Source organism: Rhododendron vialii, chromosome 1a (assembly GCF_030253575.1).
Source record: "Rhododendron vialii isolate Sample 1 chromosome 1a, ASM3025357v1".
NCBI lineage: Eukaryota > Viridiplantae > Streptophyta > Magnoliopsida > Ericales > Ericaceae > Rhododendron > Rhododendron vialii.
In genome coordinates, this window is record NC_080557.1 from 18,061,692 (window position 1) to 18,078,824 (window position 17,133).

Sequence of the window (17,133 nt, forward strand, 5' to 3'; positions counted from 1 at the left end):
TGAATCTTGTTTAATAGACCTCTCATCTCATTGAAATATTTAATACGGTAAAAAAAATAAAAAAATTATTTTTTATTTGTATTATTTTTAAATTTAAAGATGTAAAATAAATAATTATTTTTTAAGAAGATATTTAGGAACAGGGCGTAAGGCCATCCACAATGGTATAATCAAAAATGGATAACCAAAAGTTGACACATCAGCTTTTGATTATTCATTTAAGAGATTGTTAAGCTTAATAATGTTGAGGTTCACAATGGTCACTTCTAGTCCATAACCAAAATAAGGGGTCCACTACAATTTCACACAATCTCTCTCTCCCCTTTTGTTTTCCGCCATTCACTTCCCTCCATTACGTTTTTTTTTTTGGCAAAAATATATCGAATATATAGTGTTCTTTCTAGTGTTAACTATCAAAACAACACCGATTTTTTTTTCTTCCTATTCCTATAGCCTATATCACAAGTCCACCACTCAAAAAATCAGATGTGTTCTTAAATTTGAAAAAAAATGCAAGGTTCTTCCTCTTTTTTTTTTTTTTTGCAAGGTTCTTTGTTTACTCAACCATAGGGGGAGGAACAAAAAAATGAATAACCACTTTTTAGTCGAAAAAATCAATTTTTTTTGCTAAAAAGTGATTATTTATTAAAATACTTGGGCAAAAGTAAAAAAAAAAAAAAAACACTTTTCCCGATTCCTCTCGTTGAGACGAATTAATAACCTATAAAAGTTTGGCGCAAAACTAAAAAATGCGAAAAAATTCAAATAAAAATAATTTTCAGATTTAAGTTAAGTTTAGGTTAAATTCATAAGAATGCAGCCTAAAACAAAAACGTAAAAGAAGAGTAAAATACCTTAATCCAGCAACGATGAGTTAAATTATAGATGATCGAGAAATATGAGCTTCACTTTTGGAGGAAAAGAAAGAGAAACAGTTTGTGGTTGAAGTGAAGAAGATATAAAGCAAGTGAAGAAGAGAAAAATAAAATAGTAGTTGAAATACGCGTGTATATAAATTTTGGAACTAGTTAACTTATGTAGTGTGGGGTTCACAAATTTTGATTATTGAAAAAAGTTGCTAGTTTTGGTTATCCAAAGCTCAAAATTTGATTATTTCTAAGAATGTTGCTAAGTTTGATTATACCATTGTGAGCCATTTTTTGTATAAATATTGTTAACTTTAACAACAATTGTCTTTTGGTTATATTACTGTGGATGGCCTAAGAAGTGCTATCTAGTAATTATGTTTTTATTTGTGTTTTTACTTTTTCTTTTGGAAAGTGGAGTATGTTTTTATTTTGTTCTTCATAAAACGTTTATAAATACTTTTACCTTCTCGTTTTAGAAACACAGAGATCTCGTCACCGTTTTCATGTCATCCCGATCGTTTCCTTCTCTCGATGGCATCCAGTGCTGGTACGCTCCTCCCTCTCTCTCCTCCCTCTCTTTCGACTCTCGTCTCTCTCTCTCTCTCTCTCTCTCTCTCTCTCTCCCTCTTCCTTTCTCTCTCGTCGCCTGCAAAACCCTAGATATTCTCCATCCCTTTGGGTTTGTATTTTTAGTCCGTTTATATATTCGTTCATTTTTCTGAAACTCAAATTCTCCACTTATGTATGTCTAATCTATGCTCTTCTTGTAGATTAATTGAAGAATACAAGCTTATTCAACCCTTTTGAGAAGAAGGTATGTATTTTGGGCCTACAATTAGGTTTGGGCTACCTATTTCCCTGAAATTGTGGAACTCTGTATAGGAGTGTAATCTGTGCCACCCATCTGTTTCATGGGGTGTTAAATAGTAATACTTCTTCTTAGTGGATGTTTCGTTTATCTTAGGAGTATAGTATCCCTTGTTGCCACCAAAAGACGAATGTTCTATGTTAGCGTTGGTGGTGAATTAGTTCTAGGAAAGATGCTTTGTTTTACTCGCATGATTTCATCACCAATGTGGTCAATTTGTAACTGAGTGAAAAGTGTATAGAAATTGTTAAATAGAACGCGGATCTCCTCCTTCCCTCACCCAAACTACATCAATCAATGTTCCTGTTAATTGTTAGAACTCTTAAGTACCTTCCATTTTCTACTTCAGAAGCAATTCTTAAGGATTCATATTGGCCGCTTTTTTTTTGGTAAAATGACGGTCCAGGATGTATTTTGATAATTAATACCCGCCAAGGACAAGCTAAGAACATTGGCGGGTATTAATTATCAAAACACGTCCTTAATTGTCGTTTTCCCTTTTTTTTTTTGGTACGTGATTCATATGGCCTTTCCTGTAACTAACATTGTTGTTATCACATATGGGTATTGTAATGGTCTGTATTTAGCGACAATTTTGCAAGCTAAACCTGTTTTGTTTTCATCTATCTTTCCCTTAAATTGTGGAACTATGCTTTTACAGATATAATCCTTTTTATTGGCTGTTATGCAATTACAGATGTACCGAATCTATCTATGAATGTATTTGTCTTGTACACAAGTGGTCTATACGTTACTATTACAGAATATACAATGTTTCCTTAGTTTAGGATGTAATCCAAAAGTATCTAGTTGCTTATACTCATTGCTACCGAAATGAACTTTATTTGTTGAACAACTACATTGTATATGCATTTTGTTCGATATCTACCATTTGTTTTTTTGTTAACAAAAGTAGGAGATGGAAAGCAATGCTGTTATGGAAGTTAGTGTATGGGCAATACTTCACATCTCAAAACCAACTAGCCAAACGCTAATTGTTCAACCGAGTTCAAGAATTCAACTTAGGCTTAATGAAATGTTACCAATAACCTAAATTGTAGATTTAAATGCTGTGAGAATTAGTTCAAACCCTAGCATCTCAATAACTTAATTCACAACTTGCAATCAACAACACATGCACTTAAATAATCACATACTTCAAGTACTCGGACACAATAGTCATCCAACCAATTTACAGCAAGAAGCACGCAAATTCGCCCCCGTAACCCTAAACGCAAACCTTAAGCATGATAAAATACATACAACTATGCTAATTCATGTGGTCATTTTTACCTAATCATGTTTAAGATAAAATCAAAGATTCAACCTCAGATTCGTGATCTCATTTTAGCATAATTGAATCACGATCATGTAAAAAGGATCACATGAATTAGCATAACTGTATCATTTTCATCACGATTAAGGTTTGTCTCTAGGGTTATGCGGGTGAATTTGTGTGTTTCTTGTTCTAAATTGGATGACTGTTGTTTCTGATAGTTTAAGGGTGTGATTAAGTGCATGCGTTGTTGATTGCAAGTTTTGAATTAGGTTATTAAGATGCTAGGGTTTGAGCTGAATCTGATAGCATTTGCATTTATGATTTTGGTAATATTTCATTGAGCCTAAGTTGAATTCTTGAACTCAATTGGACAATTGGTGCTTTCTTTGTTAATTTTGAGATGCGAAGTATTTTAGGTTTGGGTGCTTTTTATTTGTCAAAAAGAACATTAATCGTGTCTGGTCGACTGGTGGGCTTATGATTCTTATGTTCCTATGTCTTTCAGTGGTTGCCGAATGTTGGGAATTGAGTTGGGTGTAGTTAGGCAAGTGTTATCATTGCCTTAATTCAGATTTAGGGTTACGAGGTTGAATGTCTGTTGGTCTTTCATTGACTGGATCTAGTGTCTGTGTTGTTAATTACATGGTGTGAATGGGTTTAAATTTGTTTTATAGTTACAATTTTGGATTCTACGCTTGTTGGTAATGAATTGAGCTTTTATTAAATGCTACAACTCAACCGGTAAACTATTAGCAATTTCCAAAGTATTTTAGAGTGTAATTGTAAGACGAAATGGTTTAGATTTAGTTTTGAATTTCCTAGTTTGACAAGGATGCTATTGTCAAATAGGAAATGGATTGTTTTAAACCTTATTGGTTATACAGCCTTTAACAGAGTAGAATGGCAAAGAAATGTTCATATAACCAAGCCAAAGGGAAGGGGCATGAGGTTTGTTTGGTTCTGTCTTTTGGCAGGCAAGGGTGTGATGGGGATTTTATTTGCGTGTAGTTAGGCTGGTGATATCATTGCCTTGTTTTTTCTATTTCTGTGACCTGGTTTAGTTTATTGCATCGGGTTATGTATGATAATTTTGAAGCTTGTCCAAACTTGGCATTCTATTGATTGTTACATTCTTAACCCTCATTGCTTTGCTATTTTTTGTTTTCCTGGAGTGTGAGAAATTTGATTCAGCCAAATCCAGTTCGGTTTTCCTGGCTAATAAGAAACTGACCTACTGAGATAGTGAGATCTATAGAATTTTAATCCTTTGCTACTTAAGAACTGAAGCAGTAAATTTTTCGAAGCAATTAAACCTACACAACATAAGTTCTTAAGATGTTTACCATTAAGGACTTTTCATTTTGTGATTCTGAGGTTTTCTTTTTCAATGCATTTTACGCTTTGATGACCAGAGCTTCTTGTCAGATTTCTTTTTTTATTGATTTGCCAATGCATTGAGATGCTATTTATTCACAATTACAATGATCAGACCTGTTTTATTGCATTGGCTAAATAGCTTGTGAGCTTGCTTGTCAGTGGGTTCTTATAAACAGCCAGAATAATATTAGCTCTTTGCCAATGGAGAAAGGAAAATCTTCTAGCCTATTTGCTAATGATGGTTCATTCATGGAGCGGTTCAAACAGCTCGAGCAGGAGAAGGGTGCTGCATTAGAGGGATCTAAGCAGGGCCAAACAGGATCAGATGCTTCTACTCCTAAACCACTCATCAATAAAACCAGCTTTGGATCTAAAGCTAACGATTCACGTAAAACAAACCCAGTTTCTGCAAGTGGCAAACTTGCATTCAGCTTGAAACAGAAGTCAAAGCTTGTGGCACCCGCTCTTAAGTTAAGTGACGATGAAGACGAAGAAGATAAGTATACTGGAAATGCATCAGGTAATGGGCTGGCAAAACGGCAGAAGTTGGGTCAGCCTGATGCTTCTCAGCAATCTCAAAAACAAGCAGACGTTGGTAATTATTTCTTATGTTCTCATATAAGTGTCTTATCCATTGTTTTGATTATTTGCTTGAACTGAAATTGACATTCTGGTGTATAATTTGATCAGTTGATTTTTCCTCCTTGAGGGTCGAGTAAGGACTAAGGAGTAAGAGCTCCAAAGTTGCTTAGTTAATTAAATGTTGCTTACACTTCAAAGATGGCATGTTTCTTTGATTACAGTACTACCTCATCCACATGCGAGCAGTAGCAATTTCCTGTGCACACACTTGGTATTGCATGTTAGAGAGATGACTGTCTCAGGCTCTAGACCCACAGTTGGATGTGGTCTTGGATTTTCAGGGAAGAATTTCAGGAAACTGATTGATTGAATAGCTATTATGGTTTGCCACTTTTCTTAACTCGGATGGGTTTTTGTCAATAGCTGTGAGCAATTTGTGTTGAATTTATAATCATTCCGTGTGGTTTTTTCATTAATTAGTTGGTTACTGTTGTTCAGTAATAGTGTGTTTTCCCCATTTTCATCTCTTTGCTACATCCTGATACAAGTTTTGGGGGGAAGAAGGTGCGTTGTAAGCATTTTCTGCCCAAGGCCTTTTTTTTTTGTCTTTAACAGTCGACTACGATGTCGTCATGAATCTATTATGAGCTTGAATCTGCAAGGAACTCATATTGTGTGAGATATCTCTATGGGCATTGGGCCCTTTAGGGTTTAGCGGTTGTTGCTCATTGTTTTACTTCTCCTCAGACACTTGCCTAGGCTCTTGTCGCTCATTATCAAATGTCATTTGATTTGTCTTCGTTAGCTTGTTAACTTAGCACATACAGCTCGTTTGGAAAAGAAAAGAAACTGAGAGAGGGGACTCTCTCTCATGTTTGGATGACCAAAAAGGTGAGAAACGGCGGCAGAGGGTGAGAGATCGTGGGTGAGCAGAACCCCTTGAAACCCCCATTTTGTTTCTCACCATTTTTGGTGAGATTCTGTGAGAAAGAGAGATGCAGGAGTTCAACCCCCTTAAAACGCGGATGCAACCCCACTTTGCTGCTGCCACACCGCTGCAACCCACCGCTGCCACCGCACCGTGATAAAACGCTGCTCCCCTCGCCGCCGCACTCCTTTCTTTTCTTTTCTCACATTTATTGTGTCCATCCAAATGAGTTGGTGAAAAACCACACTCCTTTTTTTTCTTTGCTCTCTAATAAGGGAAACCACACCCCTTTCTTTTCTCTTCTCACCTAGGTATCCAAAGGGGCTGTTACTGTGTTCAAAGTCCTGATTAGCCTGTTAACTTACTGCCATTGTCTTAGGGATGTGACCATTAACCCACTTGTACTAGTTTTGTTGTCCAACAGAATCCCTGATGAGGCCTCTATTTCCTATTTAAGTATTGTGTAAAACCGAGATTTCACTTTTTCAGTTAGTGCACTGATTTTGAGGAGATCATATTGGAGTGGTGCTTCTTTACTCTTCGTTTGGAAGATGAAGAGGACAAACATTCTTGAATTGTTTGTCTCATGAATGCAGCTTATAGCTTAAGTCCCTTTCAACATTGGTGGAAAGAGATGTTCAATCAAAGATTTGGAAAATGTGGAACGCTGCTACAAGAAAATTTGCATTCTCTAGGTCATCCTCTTGGTATTAATCAGTTCTTTAAGTGACATGCAGCACCACCTCCCCCAAGTGACTCTACAGTGAAGGAAGTTGCAGACAGGTTGGCAAATTTTGTGGCTAAACATGGAAGGTCTATTGAGCATATTACACGGCAAAAGAATCCAGGAGATACTCCTTTCAAGTACGTATCCTTTAGAATGTCAATCTTTATCACCTGCTATTCCTCCTTGAAGCTGAGTTACATAAATCCAGCATGCCCTTTTCTTCTGCATCTTATTTGTTTCTGTGTAATGGTTGTGGGCAGATAATATAATTGCAATAGATGCAAACATTGAAGCTTTTTTAGGGAGACCATCCTATCTCTGAACACAGTTAATTTGGATGTTTGATATATCTGTGTCTTTTCTTGTCGATATGTTTTGAGGCATTTCCTGATCTCTACAAGTTGACATGATGACCTTGAAAGTTGAAAGTAGACAATAATCTTAGATTCTTTAAATTTGATGAAATGCCTATGAAAGTCTATTGAGGTAAGCTTAAACACAGTTGGGTACTCTTACCCTTCTGGGTTGAAAGTTGGTGCTTAAAGGTAGAAACTTTCTGTACTCTATTTGGAATTCTTCCTCAGTACTTAAAGATCGTAGGGATCTCACTTAAGAGACATTGCAAAATAACATTTGAGTTGTAATATCGTGTCTATGATGTGTAAGTCGCTTATGGTGGGTTCAACATCTAGATCTACCTGTGATAGCAACTGACTAATTTTTATATTCTGAGGTAAAATTAGGATCGTTCTCTTAATCCGAGGCAAGCATTACCATTTCATGTGATCCCTTCATTGGTTTAGGACTTAATCCCGGATGCCTTTTCATAAAAAAGATGAAATGATGTAACAGCTCATGCATTGACTGTCTCATGAGGTTCTATCTGTTTGTCTTGACTTTTGTAGATTTTTTTCATGGATATTCACATGCTCTTCTTATATCTGGTGTTTTTATGATTTTTCCTTATTTTGGCGCTCTCATAAATTTTTTAATTTCAGGTTTCTCTTTGATGAAAGCTGTGCTGATTACAAGTATTACGAATATCAACTTGGTCTAGAAGAAAAGGCTCTGTCAGAGTCCAGGGAATCCCAGGCATCACAAAGTGGTTCGTGCACAAACATACATACATACATACATATATATATATATATATATATATATATATATTTATATTTCGTAGAAGTGGTCAATGATTGTTTTTTGGTATCCTTGTAAATGGATATACTGACCTGCAAGTTGGCAGAAGAACCAACATGGAGCTTCCTTACTGTAAAATTTTCCTGTTAGAGTGGGCTGGAACTGTAGTTTTGCTATTCTTTTTATTGTGGATCCATCCAAAAACATGTAGGCCTGCCTAATTGTAGAAAGTCAATGCACAGAACTAGGATTTCTTCATTCTGTTTCACTTCTGTTTGAACATAATGATTGTCAGGAAATGATATTTTTGGGAGGATAATACCTTTACGATTTTGCTGCTTTCGTTGCTCTTGATTTTCTCATTGTCGTATACTCATGAATATTTTTATACAAATTCTCAAGAGTAATTACTGAAGCACAGTAAGGTAGATGTGCAGCACAAATTTAGTTGATTGAAGTTACATTAGATTCAAGTTGCATTCATGCTCAGGAAACGCTTTTTGTGAGTTTTGATTTATTTATTGTGGCATGCAATCCATAACTCTGGCTTACTTTTAAGTGACAAGGGAGGTAACAAAGGGCAATTCTTGCTTACTTTAAAGTGACACAGGAGGTAACAAAGGGCAATTCTTATGTGTTGCATTTCATCAACGAGTGTAGATTGATCGAAATGTTTTCTGTGTCGTCCATTTTGGATCCCAGTCTTCATGTATTTCTAGACAGTTTGACTTCAGAGTCTGGCAATGCCGTCTTGGTACTTAGTTCTGATTGAAAGCAATTCTAATAGAAGAACTAGCTTTTTGGTTTTTTGCTTTTCAATTTGATTTCCATGCCATTTAACTTATCATGATTGGTTTCTTGTTGAAATAATCCCTTCAAGTTTGAATAATATTTGTTAATCATGGACACTTGTCTCTGTGTAGGTGGTGCAAGCACTGCAGCTCCTGTGCCTACAAGTGGGTCTCAAAAGTCCATTCAGCCGCATTCGAACTATCAGACTCCTGCTTCAGCGTTATATGATTCAAGTGAGGATACACGAGCTTCCATATCTTCAGTTCAAAGTTCATTCCTTTCTTTTCCGGCATCTTGTTCATCTTTGTTTGACTAAGATTCCAAATTTCGTCAAACTGGCACCATTCACTCAGATTCAGCATTATGTCGACTTGGCATTTATGGCAGTTGAGATGCGACAAACATGCATTTCAGCCATGTAATTGTCGGTTTGAAGTTCATAGATGTTAGGATAATTGTGCAGCATGTGTCTGCCTATTTGCATCCAGTTGGTTACGTGTAAGATGTTATTCGAACAAACCAGTGCATGATAGAACTCAGCAGTTTTGTTCCTACTAGTTGGTGTCAGTTTCATGGCATTTCGCTTTGAGTATCAGCCATCAGATTCAGTTGAACTACTGTGAACATGTCTTTTCTTTTTATTTGCCATATTAGTTCTGATTTTGTTGTCCCTTGGTATTACCTTCACTATGGACAATGCCACCTCTCCCTAGTTGTTGCATACGTTGGTCTTCGTCCTAGGTGATCAATTATGCTTTGGTGTTAAAAAACCTTGAAGTAAAAGTTAAACATGTGTATCATTTCCTGAAATTTGCAACGCACACAAAAAAAACTGTTGTCTTGCTAGGTGAAAAAAGTAGATTCAAAAATTTCTTTGAAAAGTATTTTTCTTCTAGTTCCTATGCAATTAATTATACATTATTTCTCCAGTCTGTAGGAAATCATCTCCAAGAGTACTCCAGAGGATAAGAAATGAGACTGGATGATAGCTTTGTTTATATTGCTAGCCACACCTGCTTTTGTATATAAGACAACTTGAGGATTCCTATTTAAATCTCATCTAAAAACTTGTGCAATGTGATAATGGTTTATGGGGGAAAAAGAAAAAGAAAACTAGGTGACATATAGTAAAAAGAATTGGTTTTTCGTGCTGCATATTGTGGTCACCAATTCCCTTTTGAGTGGATCTTTTTGGAGAAACGGTTTTTGACAACTCGTAAGGGTTTTGTGACAGTGGAAGTCTTATTGTATCTTCCGCACTATACGTATCCTAGTATGGGAACCTAGTATGGGAACGGTCAAATCTGCTTTTTTATGTTTCACGAGCATCTCACTAAACCTTCTACTTTTCTCTCTTTCCTTAAGTCCACTTGTCCCGATTGCCTTTAGTGATTATCAACTTATCTTTGAACAAACCTTACCTTAAGTCCACTTGTCTTAGGAAAGCACTGGATTGACGAGTATGTCCTCCTTTGTCTAATGGTGGCGATGTCATTCTTTCGTTTGTCCTTCACTTACAGGTGAATCTAGCGGCCCAACTGGTGCAGATCCTATAGCAATGATGGAGTTTTACATGAAGAAGGCTGCACGGGAGGAGAAGAGGAGACAGCCTAAACAGTCGAAAGATGAAATGCCTCCACCTGCTTCCCTTCAAGGTTCATATCTATATCTGACCTCATGCATCCTGGCGTTTCTGAGAAGCATGTTTCTTTTGCATCTCTCTGATTGGTTGTGTCTAATGTTTCCAAAAAATCTCTTCTTTTGGTATCATAGCAGCTTCTCTAAAGAAAGGGCATCACATGGGTGATTATATCCCTCAGGAAGAACTTGAGAAGTTCTTGGCTAGCTGCAATGATGCAGCTGCTCTGAAAGCCGCTAAAGAGACTGCAGAAAAGGCTAAAATCCAAGCTGACAATGTTGGGCACAAACTTCTGTCAAAAATGGGCTGGAAAGAAGGTTCTTTCTCTCTTTCTCCTTGTTGTTCAATTTTCTGTAGTTTTGTTTGCAAACGTGTTTCTGAGTAATTGCAGTCGGCTTCCCATTGGCAGTTCTGTTGCTATATGTGGTTCAATTGCCAAAAGAATTTAGTTGCCTGCTAAACTATTGTCTCTACAGTGTTCTCTGTCGTATTGTCTTGGTACTGGTACTCCATACTCCATACTCTGTTTATAATCATCACTAACTTAACACTCCCTTTGTCCCTTTTTAAGAATCCCGCTTCGTAAATCCAACTTTTTAGGAAGACATCATTACACTCTAAAAGTTATAACTTTCCCTACTTACATCTATGGAGACATCATCATTGCACTTTTACTTGCTAACTTTTCAAAATGGAATCTACTTTTAGGGGTAAAACCGTAAAATGAAAAATGTACCAACTTTAACCCACTAACTTTACAAAATGGATACTTAAGAGACAACTCAAAATGGAATATTGGACTCTAAAAAAAGGGACGGAGGGAGTATCATGTTTTGGAGAGCAAGACATAAATGATGCTTCTGTTGTAGGGACACAGTCAATTGAACAATGAGATTTGACATTTGCACTACAGATGGTTTTTGCTATTGAATGCATGACGAAAGTTTCAAATACTTGGACTATGTGTCTCTTTCAAGAAGAATTATAAGAGGTCAAGCATGTTGGATTTGGTTCAAAGTTCATCTCCATGCATGGGGGTTCTCGACTTTCTCGTGTACATTTCACTATTTTTGAATAGATACAAGTATTTGATAAAATGATTGTTTTCTGGTAATCAAGCCATGGTCCTAGGGATATTTTAATGCTTATAGGTGCATATCAGCATATGTATATTCATACGCCTCATAAGTATGCTCGACATTACTACATATATAAACACACATTTATGAATGCCTGAGCATATAGTGCTATGATACTCAATATATGTATCATGGTCATCTGAATTTGTCTTTTTCTTGCGTTTGGATCATTTGGGTTTTTTCTCTTGGGTTCTCAGAACCTTTCTCCCTCCCTATGCAGGGTTTCTAATAAGTTTCTCTCCACTTATTACTCCCATCTCTCTCTCTCTCTCTCTCTCTCTCTCTCTCTCTCTCTCTCTCTCTCTCTCCACTCAGTACCCCAAAACCTTCCCTCAAAACCCATACCAATCAACCCCTTGAAATCCCTATTCTCTATCGCTTTAACCCCTCACCATTTGCTCATTGTCGCTTCGCTTTGGTTAGGGCTTTAGCCCAAAACAATGAAAACATAAATAAAGCTTACATATGATAGCCGAATGATAATAAATCGTATTATGTTTAGATTGAAGCTTAAAGGATGTCGTATCTAGATCCATTTCAATGTAGCACAGACGTGCTGAAATGCATATTTCCAAAAGATGGAGGACACGACGTGCTGGTGGGACGCGTTAATTTTTATCTTTGTTATATGTTTATTGTTTAATAGGAATTGGGAAAAAAAACAATAAAGTGAACGGAATCCTCAAGACAAGACACAAGTTTAATCTTATCATAATCAAATAAATGTTTTAATAGGACTACTTAATTTCTAAATTTATAACTGCATTAATTCTCAAGGCGTCCGAAAATTGTCCTGTGTGTCTCCCAAATTGCCCGAAAGGTGTCTTGTTTGTGTCCTTGGGTTGTCCGAGAGTGTGATTGTCCAACTGAAAATATTGCAAAAGAATTCAGACACGTTGAAATCAAGTGACACGTGTCCAGAGCATGTCCAAAGCGGTGTGTCTGTGTCTGGAGATTGTGTGGCACTTGTACTTTGCTTCTGGCAAAGTTTCGGTGCTACATAGTAGGTTGTGTGAATTTCTATTTTATGCGTTTGGATTGTTTGGTATCCCTATCTTGTATCGCTTTAGTCCCTTAAACGTTTGCTTGTTGACTCTTCCCTTTGGTTCGGGCTTTTAGTCCAAAAAGAAGATAAAGCTTACATATGACGACCAATTGACTATAAATCCCTTTAATGTTTGGATCAAAGATTAAAGTCTATTGTATCTAGATCCATTTCAGCAAAAAGATGAAGCAAACACGAGTGAGCCTGAAATCTTCCATACCCACTGAAAGACCTTTGATTTGTTTGAATGCTGGTAGAAAACGAGAGGGTTGTCCGAGATCAATCAAATTGTCGGAGCTTGATCTTTGGATTAATGAGGAAATGACGGATTGCAGCTTAGAATAATTGCACGGTTTCATGTAGATTCATTTGACAGTTTTTGTTTTTTTTTAGGGCTTTGGTTTGTTGTGTTTTGGGGAAAACCTATTTTAATGGACTCGGTATAGTCATGGCTCCATCGTTTACCTGTTTGCGCATCTTTTACCTTCAATAACCTTGGTGTTCGTCATGTTTGGAGAAATCTGTAACTTGGTGAGGTCTGTAACTTTGGTGAGGTATTGCAGGCGAGGGTTTGGGGAGCTCCAAAAGCGGCATTGCAGATCCAATTATGGCCGGTAATGTGAAAAAGGACCACTTGGGTGTTGGTGCTCACCAACCTGGAGAGGTGACTCCAGAGGACGATATATATGAGCAGTATAAGAAGCGTATGATGCTTGGTTACAAATTCAGACCAAACCCTCTGGTACGACATTGTTAATTGGCTGATTCTAGATCTACTGGAGTACTTTTTATATCTTGTCCTGGATATGTTCTTGGTTAAGAATCAGTATGCGACTATGGATCCATGACTAGTATTTCTAACGTGCTCTTTTGATTTCTCCTCACAGGGCAATCCTCGGAAATCATACTACTAAGGGAATTACTATTGCAAACCATCTGCTAGCTGGTTATCCTTTAAGAACTACTTTCATTCTGTCGTCCGATTTTTTATTTGTTTGTGGGTATGGTCAAGTTGAATGTACTATTGAATCGGCTGATCGAGAAATGGTATTGGTGTGTGCGAACGGAATAATATACTTGGTTGTCTTGTCTTGGATTAAATGGTTTATTGCCAAAATTGTCAATTCATTGGTTTGTGATATTAGTGCCGTTGTCAATGGTTAAGGACTTGCATATGTACTTGTTTATGGCGCTTCGGAGCATGGGCGGCTCCACCATTAGTTGAGAGGGTTCAAGCGAACTCCTTGGATTCAGGAAATGTGATGAAGTTTTTATATTTTTTGAAACAACCAAGCTAGGACCACCAACCTAAACAACCGTATTGGGGCATCAATCAATGCCCCAATATCACACTGGGGCATCATAGAAAAATTCTTATTGGAGATGGCCAAATTGTGTTAAACTTTCTGACTTGTCTTTAGATCCAATCTTGGCCTAGCTTTTATTTCTTGGAGCTTGATTTTTCTTTAGTTTTTTTTTTTTTTTTTGGTGTGTGGCCGAAATGAAGATTTTTCTTTAGTTTGAAAGTATGCATATTCTTTACAGGGTCGAATTAGAGCCGAGTTGGATAAGTTATGAGATTCAGAATTATTGACCAACTTTTAATGAGCTAATGCATTATAAGGATGCAGTTCGTCTCGGTGTGCGCAAGCCTAATTTCATTATTAGGATTGGAAACGTCCAGTTTTGTGAAGTTCCCTGCAAATTCTATTCGCCCTCAAAATAAAGTTAATCGGACATTAAAATTCATATGATCGAGATAAATTTATTTTATACTATAGTTTAAGTATAATATTAACCATTCATTTTAATATTCCTAATGTTTTTTTTTTTTGAACAATTTCCCTTTATAAAAGGGATGAGCCCAAAAAAAGCCAAGGGATTGCCTTGGACAGAACTACATCACACTGCCTAACAGCTGCCTTGGACAGAATTACATCACACCGTCTAACAGCTGAACTACAAACAAGCAACAAAACAGGATTACACAGAAATCATAACTACATAATACTAGCAGAAACAAACAGAAACCAAGCAAAGGACAAGATTAGGCTTTTTTGAGCACCCTAATAGGAATCCCAAGAGAATCCCCCAATTGGAACAGAGCTTCAAGTTAGTAACAGACCTGGGTACAAGATTAGGCCTTTTTGAGCACCCTCATAGAAATTCCAAGAGAATCCCCCAATTGGAACAGAGCTTCAAGTTAGAAACAGACCTGGGTAAATTCTTCCAAGAGAAGATATAGAATCTGACTTCCTCCAAAACCCTTTTACAAACAGCTTCATGATCCATACCTTTTCGTTGAAAATCCGAAAATTACGCTCTCTCCAAAGATGATAAACACAAGTAGCAAGACTAAGCTTATAAACAGTAGATTTCATGGACTGCCCAGAGCAATGAAGCAAATGAAGCTCAGCCTCTAAAGACCTGGATACATGCCTCCAATCACACCAAATCTTCACAGCCTTCCAAACTAGATTAGCAAAGGAGCAAACAAAAAACAAATGGTTATGGTCCTCCATACCACCATGACAAAGGACACAATTGGAGTCCATAGCAATTCCCCAAGACCTCAATCTGTCCTTAGTAGGTAATCTCCCCAAAATAGTCACCCACAAGATGAAAGACCACCTTGGCACATGTTTACCATACCAGACCAAAGTAGACCATTCCACTTCAGGTTTGGGAAATCTGATGGCTTGCCATGCTGACTTAGCACTAAAAGATCCATTAGGGGTTAAGATCTAGACAACCTTGTCATCTCTATCCATAGCTGGAACAAGATCACTTGCTGTGCCAGCCTTAATCTCAATAATAGATGCATTTCTGCCGCGAGGCCATTTCCACCTGCCATTTGCAATAATGGAATCCACCTTAGCCCCAAGTGACCTACCAGTATTGAACACAACCCTATTTCCAAATCGCAGAAACAAAGGTCCCAAAGTTTGCCAGTTATCCAACCATAAGAAAGTGTTCTTACCATTCCCAACAACTGATTTGATGAATCTCAGACCCATATCTCTCAAACCGAAGATCTTCCTCAAGGTCCATGAAGAATCAATAGGAAGATGCATGTTCCATATACATTGATACTTACTAATATAAGAATGCACCCATTTAACCCATAGAATATCTTCTTCCTTGCACAAAGCCCAAAGGTGTCAGAGCATTGAAGCTTTGTTCCAGTCTGGAAGCCTCTTTAAACCAACCCTCCTTCTATTGTAGGAACACAAACAGATTGCCAAGTAACTTTTACACCCACTGACTTAAGAGCCACACCATTCCAGAGAAAAGCACCAAGCATGGCTTTAATAACCTTCGTCATCTTTGTAGGAATGATGAAAACAGAAGACCAATAGACTTGAATACTGAAAAGAACTGAACTGATTAACTGGCATCTACCTCCATAAGATAGAAACGTGTTTGACCAGGACTGGATTTGCTACAGCATTCTATCTTTGAGAACTAAACAGTTTAGGTATCTTAGTTTGATGGAAATCAGAGGCACACACAAAGATTTTTACAGGAAGGGAAGCCTCTGGGATGTCTAGGATAGCCCTCAAGACTAGTTTAGCCCTTGGATCAATACCAGCAAAGAAACAAGCACTTTTCCCCAAGTTAGGCTGCAGACCTGAGAAAAAATGGAACTCCTTGAGAACACCATTGTCCATTGATGACCCTAAAAGAATCAACTTCAGCCCCACGAAGAATAAACATGTCATCAGGAAACACCAAGTGAGAAAGATTGATGGCAGCACATCGAGGGTGGAAAGAGAACCCTTCTTGACTGATTCGAAGCCTAAGGATGCTTGAAAAAGCTTCCATAACCAAAAGAAAAAGGTAAGGGGAGATGGGATCCCCTTGCCTAAGCCCTCTTTTTCCAGAGAAATAACCCATAAGCTCCCCATTAATGATGACAAAGAAGCTAGGGGAGGTAATACAAGCTTTAACCCACAGAATGTATGGCTCCGGAAATTCCCTAAAACTCATGATATCAAGCACAAAATCCCATCAACGCTATCGTAAGCTTTCATGATATCTAACTTAAGAGCACATCTAAGAGGACCATGATCACGATGATAACCTCTTAACAACTTCCTGCATCAATAAAATGTTGTCAAAGATAGAACGACCAATAGACAAATGTTGTCTGATCAATTCATTTAATTTTCTCATTGACCTTAACTATGTCATTTCTCACAAATACATACTGTAGTTGCTTGGAAAAATACAATTTTGTAGTACTGGCATTTTTTTCCGCATTTCAGTGTTGACTTTGTTTGGTTTGGGTTTTGAAGAAGATTTTTAGAATAATGAGTGGAGAGAGAAAAATAAAAAAATTAAAAGGAAGAAAACTTATTGGAGACCATGCGCAAAAGAAAGGGTTGGGTCTAGAAATCCAAAACGAACACACAAATACAACATATATGAAGTGCGCTTTGCACTAGCCCTAACGCATTTCAAAGGTGCGTTATATAGTTACCTGGAATAATTGCCACACAAGAGGGTTATAACGAGTGTTAGGAACGTGCGAAAGTCTATTTTTAAAATACATTCGAGAAGTGGTATATTTCTCGAAATCGTTTAAAAAAACGTGGTCATATATCGATCAAAAACTCTATAAAAATTTACTTAGATCGCTTTAAGCACTACGGGTTCCTTTGGCTTAACTTCTTTTTGTGTGTTCGCCCCAGTTGACACCCCGTTATTTTCTCACCCACACTTTTCCTTTATTTGCTTAGTAGTCTACT

At 37.3% G+C, this 17,133-nt stretch overlaps 2 protein-coding genes across 4 annotated transcripts; one reads left to right on the top strand and one right to left on the bottom strand.

Annotated features, from left to right (window-relative positions):
* Positions 1-1,300: 1,300 nt before the first annotated feature.
* On the top strand, positions 1,301-13,526 carry LOC131317981 (SURP and G-patch domain-containing protein 1-like protein). Of its 3 annotated transcripts, none has more exons than XM_058347735.1 (10): positions 1,301-1,416; positions 1,640-1,683; positions 4,553-4,988; positions 6,641-6,767; positions 7,629-7,735; positions 8,691-8,792; positions 10,080-10,214; positions 10,333-10,515; positions 12,946-13,124; positions 13,270-13,526. In XM_058347735.1, the coding sequence occupies exons 3-10, from the start codon at positions 4,595-4,597 to the stop codon at positions 13,294-13,296; spliced, it is 1,254 nt and encodes a 417-aa protein (XP_058203718.1). In that variant the 5' UTR covers positions 1,301-1,416; positions 1,640-1,683; positions 4,553-4,594; the 3' UTR covers positions 13,297-13,526. The 3 variants fall into 3 exon arrangements, with proteins under 3 accessions (XP_058203718.1, XP_058203734.1, XP_058203726.1); XM_058347751.1 differs by having other exon boundaries at positions 10,336-10,515; XM_058347743.1 differs by having other exon boundaries at positions 1,355-1,416; positions 4,533-4,988.
* Positions 13,527-15,126: 1,600 nt separating this feature from the next.
* On the bottom strand, positions 15,127-16,372 carry LOC131329007 (uncharacterized). The gene is made up of 3 exons (XM_058362029.1): positions 16,014-16,372; positions 15,618-15,780; positions 15,127-15,522 (listed from the first exon to the last, which is right to left on the bottom strand). The coding sequence occupies exons 1-3, from the start codon at positions 16,370-16,372 to the stop codon at positions 15,127-15,129; spliced, it is 918 nt and encodes a 305-aa protein (XP_058218012.1).
* Between the last annotated feature and the right edge of the window lie 761 nt (positions 16,373-17,133).

Excerpts from the sequence above, each read along its gene's own strand:
- LOC131317981 (XM_058347735.1), top strand. The coding sequence starts at position 4,595 with ATGGAGAAAGGAAAATCTTCTAGCCTATTTGCTAATGATGGTTCATTC. Across the intron at positions 7,736-8,690 it reads ATCCCAGGCATCACAAAGTG|GTGGTGCAAGCACTGCAGCT; the intron begins GTTCGTGCACAA and ends GTCTCTGTGTAG. Across the intron at positions 10,215-10,332 it reads TCCACCTGCTTCCCTTCAAG|CAGCTTCTCTAAAGAAAGGG; the intron begins GTTCATATCTAT and ends TTGGTATCATAG.
- LOC131329007 (XM_058362029.1), bottom strand. The coding sequence starts at position 16,372 with ATGAGTTTTAGGGAATTTCCGGAGCCATACATTCTGTGGGTTAAAGCT. Across the intron at positions 15,781-16,013 it reads GGAGTTCCATTTTTTCTCAG|ATGCCAGTTAATCAGTTCAG; the intron begins GTCTGCAGCCTA and ends TTATGGAGGTAG. Across the intron at positions 15,523-15,617 it reads TAAAAGTTACTTGGCAATCT|GAAGAAGATATTCTATGGGT; the intron begins GTTTGTGTTCCT and ends GCTTTGTGCAAG.